The sequence below is a fragment of the Atta colombica genome, unplaced genomic scaffold (assembly GCF_001594045.1).
Source record: "Atta colombica isolate Treedump-2 unplaced genomic scaffold, Acol1.0 scaffold100, whole genome shotgun sequence".
Classification (NCBI taxonomy): Eukaryota; Metazoa; Arthropoda; class Insecta; order Hymenoptera; family Formicidae; genus Atta; species Atta colombica.
Window position 1 is genome coordinate 332,486 of NW_017259185.1, and position 6,626 is coordinate 339,111.

At 30.9% G+C, this 6,626-nt stretch overlaps 1 protein-coding gene across 1 annotated transcript in view; it reads left to right on the plus strand.

Moving 5' to 3' along the window:
- LOC108686162 overlaps window positions 1-6,626 on the plus strand; it is a 28,350-nt gene that overhangs the window by 200 nt on the left and 21,524 nt on the right. Inside the window, exon 2 of the mRNA XM_018191304.1 lies at window positions 6,010-6,083. Coding sequence (XP_018046793.1) covers window positions 6,042-6,083 — 42 coding nt within the window. The 5' untranslated portion in view covers window positions 6,010-6,041. The remainder of the gene's footprint in view (window positions 1-6,009; window positions 6,084-6,626) is intronic.

Genomic DNA, 6,626 nt, shown 5'->3' on the forward strand with positions numbered 1-6,626 from the left:
CTCTTCCTCTCTCTCTCTCTCTCTCTCTCTCTCTCTCTCTCTTCCTCTCTCTCTCTCTCTCTCCCTTTCGCTTGTATCACATCGGCGCTGTTGCTCATACATTTTGTTCCCTATCTAGTTCAGCGCTAAGTAGATTCTGCCTTATCGTGCCGCATCAATAATGCAACAGACGCATACAAACGAAGGGCGAAACAATGTTGTGCGAATTATATTTTGGAACGTCAAAAAGGCTGTCAAAACAATCCAATCCGATCTTTTTTGATTTGATGCTTTGTATAGATTTGTTCCACAAAACTATTGAACTTTCTTACGCTGAAGAATATTTTTTGAAATAGATTTCTTCTGAACGAAAATATCGAGGTATCTAGAAAAGATTTTTCGATACCAATTTTTAGATTATATTTTTCCGTAAAAATCACTTAATTAATCGTCCATATTGCTAGTAACATTGACATTTTTTCGAAAAATATCAATCAAATTTTGCCACAATGCTTTCAATGCTCATTAATTTATCACGGAATACTATTCAAAATTAATTGTGGAGTGTTGGTTTCCCAGCTTTCTTTAACAATATTTTATAACGATTTTCAGCATGGTTAACGCATAACTAATAATAAAGTCATTATTTTGTTCTTTTCCCAAAATTATAATTAATGAGATGATGTGAAAGTATCATTAAATTATTAAATTTAATTTAAGCAAATATTTATCATGAGCGCAACAAAACAATGGAGCGCTGTTTTGATAACCTGCCCTTTAATGCTAAAACAATAGATACATGAATATACATTATTATAGATTCACCGTCATAATTGAGATAAAACGAATACCTTGCATTTTAAGATACAAATAGAGATTGAACATTTAAATTGTAATTAAAATATATTTATCACGCCTATATATAGTACAGATCATTCCAGCAACATTACAGCGTGCCAGCAATATTGCAGTAATGTAGCAACATTGCTGGAAGCTTTTATGCTGTATGAGATGTTTTATAAAATGTCTTCTATGAATACTGAAAGTTCAGTTGATATATAGTTTCTCACACAGAAACAATGTTTTACAAAATGGAAATTCCTTCATGCCGTTACAATTTATTTCACTGAATGAAATCGCGCAGCTTGTCGCATGCTTAAATTCCATTATAATTGCGCAATCTTGAAGATGTCCGTGGATAAGCGACGCAAATAATTCTCAAGCTCCGTTTTACACCAATCTCACCATGTTAGACCCACGGCGTAATTTTCAACGATTACTCGGAGAGAGAAAGAAATTGCGTCTGCCGTGTGTCTGGACTTTGCCGAGCCGAGATGAGAGATAATAGGAATGTGAGAGCGCGGAATGGCCAGACGCGTTCTTAAGATGCAGCCACCTAATTGCACCGTTACGCACAGCCCATTAAATCATCGCAAGCACCACTTCTCCTCCATATCGTCCATATCTCAAAGATATTATTAAAAGCCGCTGTGGCATTAATTGCGAAATAATTAACTCCGGAGAGCTATATCGAATATTGTTTTGTACCGTACAATGCCAATTTGGAGTTTAATCAATGCAGAATTGTAATCTAGTGCTATTTAATTAATTGCGAATTTAACTAAATGAATTCTATGGCAATTAAGGTAACGTGTATTTTAATTGAAGTTCCGCACAAGTTTTGTATCACCACATAGAAATTTCTATATAAACACGTGGCGGATTATTATTAACTAAAACCGCCGATGGATTTTGGCTTTGCTGATTATTTTATTTTTTTTTTTGTATTAGATTTAGGTATACAGCACAGAATCGAAAATATGATCAATATAATACAAATAATTCTATAATGATATAAATAATATCAAAATAAACTTTTTACTAACCGTAAACAAAGATAAAAAATTACTAAACTGCATTTCTAGAGGGATACTATCGGCAGTTCTAGTGTTAAACAGATCTTAGAAAAAAAAAATCTTCGTGTCGTACAAATTTACAGGAAGCGAAATTATGACCCGATAAATCCAGCTGACAAACTTGCGCGAATAATCGAATCCGCCGAAGGAACCGATCGTGCTTTCCAGGCAATTGTATCACGCGCTGCGCCGCGTTGTTATTCTATTATGACGTATCAAATGCATTCAGCTGCATAAATGCCTGATGCCTTTTCTTCCTTGTCTTCAAATTGGGCACGTGCTCGCCATTTGCGGGTGCGAACCTAATTGAGCACAATCACCATTTTGTACACGCACGCGAGTAATAACGTCAAAAATTCCGATGTGGTTCGTGCGTTATTAAGTTGTAGAGATTCTTATCTTATCGCCATGGGAGTGTCATACTTAATTGCCGGAAGAAAGTGCACTTCTCGCACATTTCTTTTCAAAACGCCAATTAAAGTTAGTTGTTGCCACGACTCTACGTAGCATAATATTGTGTTTTCCATTTATATTTGCCCTCGTTAGTTTCCATTGTCTTGGATTTATCAGCACAAGTATTCGTTTACTATTCACGAACTTCATCGTAAATGACCGCACGCGCGTAGTTTAATTATATATAGAAATGAAGCCGCGTACTTGGTGGTGACCATACGTATGGGAGTAGCCTATGGTAATCGTGGCGAAGAGTACGTTTTTAGTAAAACTATAAATAATCCATGCAATAAGAGCACGCAAAAGTCGAATACCTGGGTCACCGGACGTTTTCGTTCGCTTCGTGCGTATGTCGTCGAACTCGATAGATTTGCGAAGTTTACAAATTGAACCTAATCGAATGCATTTATTTTAATTCCAGAATTTCATCTAATGTGAAATAAATTCTTCAACCGTAAACATCATTTATATACCGATGAAGATAGAACAATTTACGATAAAAATAAATAAAATTGAAACGAGATAAAATAGATAAAATTTTTTTGTTATTTTGTGTTGATGAATTCATAATCAACAGGAATATATTTTTTATGACGCTAAAAGAATTAACGGAGATTTTAAGTTTTATTAAACTTTTTATTATTGCACGCTAAGAAAAAGCTTTGATATTTGTAACTATTACATGTTACCATTATGATTATTAGTGCTATAACATAAGTAATAATAGCTGTATGTAGTTCTATCAACAAATATATGTATTTGACATAAAGAATGATTACAAATTATAAAAGTTAAATTATAATAATTACAACCATTTTTATTGTAATATATTAATAATAATTATTTGTAGTCATTTTTAGTGTCAACTGTTCATACATATTTATTGATAGAATTACATATAGGACTGCATATAGTTATTATTAATTACATTACAATTATAACAGTAACCTAATTATAATTACAACGTGTAATCATAATCACTAATATCGAAAACTTTTTTCTCAGTCTTAAAACAAATTTTCAATAAAAAAAATGTTTTTCAAGTAAATAAATAAATTTTAAAATAAATAAAATAAATAAAAAATTGCAACACTTAATATATATAGTATCGTAAATTGATTTATACGAATAGAACAAAACTGTAAAAAATAAGGTTATGCAATATAAAATTATTCTATATTATTTAAAAATTAAGAAAATGTTCAAGGATCACTAGGATCCATATATGTTTCAGTAACGGATTAACGTAGATGTAATTTGTAAAAATACTATGTCAACTCTGTATCTTTGCTTCAGCTACGATAATTTTAAAAGAGTTAATTAAGTGTCTATGCAACTTCTAATCATAACGCGCTAACACAAAATGTGCCTTAATGATCGAAGAAAATAGCAAATAAGTCGCGAACCACTATGCCTCTCAGTTCTTAACCATAAAAGTCTCGCGATTACGTCACATTCGTGAGTCACAATGTCTGTTGGCCTAAAAACACTGTTACCACAGCGAGCCATCACATGTCAATAATTTCCCGAGGAGTATCTCATCAAGGACGATAGTCTTGAATTTTAATGAATACGAATTCATTGCACCGCTGAAAAAAATGACGTTATTGTTTACTTCTATTTACGCGTGAGATTTACATTAGCGATCGGAAATATGTATGTCTTTCAATTATTTTAACTACTAACACCTAACTATTCTAACACCTGTACACACCTGTAACACCTGTAACAGCTGTACACAAACATTCACGGATGAGAAGCGTAAAAACGATCGAACCCGATAACATGATATCAAACATGCCCACGTTACTGATCCACCCACATTGCCTCGATCTTTACAGAGAGATGGAGCGCTCGAAAGAGCAACAATGATCACCAGCCGTTCCATTCAGAGCTCGAATTCGTTTTGGCTTTGCAATTACCTTTACGAGTCACCACGCGAATTGCGCTATAGTAATGCGGCAGGTGGAAACAAAAAGTGAAAGCCAATTATAAACCTTTGATATATTCCCGCTCGGAAATCGCGTGCACTCACGGTAGTTTGACGTTTCTCTTTGCGCGATTTTGAGAGATCGACAGCTTAAGAGAATTTTACGTTTTTATTATCCAATTATTAATATATTGGTTATTTAAGTAGTTAATTATAATATATATAAATTAAATTTACAATTTATATTATTCAATGATAATTTAAAAAATTCTGATTTACACAGTTTAAAAAATGCTGAAATGAAACTAGTTAGTTTCGCTAATACTTTTTTGAACGCTGAATAATAAATCCGATTTTCAAAGTGCTCCATCACGTCACAATTTGAAAAATTGACAATTAAAGTAGCCAAGATAGAACTGTTTTTATATTTTTTTGTTATATTATTGAGTTGTCCGGAAAGTTCGATGTTGAAGGAAAATTGAAACGCAGAAGATTTAAATTTTAGTATACATTTATTAAATTATATAGGTTAGTCGGTACGAACTTTCCGGACAATTCAATAAAATTATGATATAACATAAAAAATAAGTGACATGCTAGAGAAATAAACTCTGTATTTAACTATGCATTTGAGGACTGAATTCTAACAATATAGATATTTAATTTTAATTGCACTAGAACTTCTTCTGTTTTTTACATATCATAATTATAATATGATAAGATATGTGAAAATAGGTTTTTTGCAACTTTTGTAAATTTCTTTAAATTGTGACGTGCAGCAAGAAATCGAATTCATATTCAGCATCCAAAAAATTATAAAAAATAACTAATTTCTTTCCAATGTTCGAAAAAAAACCATTTTTTTGTTGGACTGTGTTATTAATCCAATTAACATCATGATAGGAGGATGTTTAATTTTATATCGGAATATGTTCGATGTTGTTAGGGATCTGTAAGTAATAAATTTCTAAACGCAAGTCATATATTTATTTGGCCGATGGTTATTACGATGCATCCACTTATGGGGGCACTTATGCTTTGTAGCTAATACCAGCATGAAACTCTATTTTAAGTATAATTATTTGGAACTCGAGGAACTGCATCGTTTTCCGTGCACACACGCCGATCTATTTTCACCCGCGATATTACCACTCTGCCAGTAGCGAATTACAGATACGCAACATTTGTCCTAAGTGTTTATGACGCCAACGCTGCAACCTTTATCGGCGTATTTAGCAAGTGTATCTCAATTTAACGAACGGGAAAGGCAGTTCGTAATCCCGTGAGAAATATGCGAAATTGATCAAATTTGTTAATTCCAAACTAATGTATAATATTTTTAATTACATTTACATTGTTCTTCTTTTTGCTCGTATCTAAATAATTATATTTAAATATAAAAGTTATATTTTGTATAACAATAAATGAAAATACCATCTTTTAAACCACATTAAAATCACGTTGTTAGATATTGACAAAGTTAAATGAATTATATATAAATAGTAATCATTTTGTAATATTATATAATAAGGATGTATAAATAAAGATTTAAACTTGATATCGATATCGTTTCCTCAAGAAAATTTAATAAATCATTTTTTTGTTAAAATTTAAACAAGAGTATTTAGATCGTTATATTGGAATATTATGTATATTTATGTGCTAAGATTTATTGTTGATTTATATCCATTCATTGTTTCAGAAATAACGAAACTTTCGTTATTTTTACAGAACGAGAACCGCAAGCAATAAACAGCTGAAATATGGCGGCACCGCAGGCGTCGTCGCGTCTCGAGATGCTGCAGGTAAAATAATTAATTTTATCTCTTTTAAAAATGGCAGTATTAAAAAAGATAAGTTTACATCGACAAATTAATAGGTTTACTTAAGAACGAACGTTCTTCAGCAGGCATTATTTAAAAATCACTTGTATATAATTGTCATATAATTATATAATTAATAATAAAATCTAAATTAGATATAAATTAGTGGAATATATAAAACATAATCTATATAAAACAGTGGATTTGAATTTTATTTTTTTGTAAATTTTTTAATAATAATTTTAATTGTTAATTAAATATTTTTAAATATAACAAAATTTAAAGGATCTATTAATTTCAAATGAAGACCGATTAAATAAATTGCATTACCGATTAAATAAATAATATGCATTTGTTAATATCTAATACTAGTTAATAATTATAATTTATATAAGGATATAATATAATAATTACTATTAAATGAATTATTATTAATTTCTTTCGCTAATATGGTTATGGAAGCTTATTCTCTGAAAAAATTTATTCTTGACTATGACGCTTCATTACATCAAATATTAATCATAA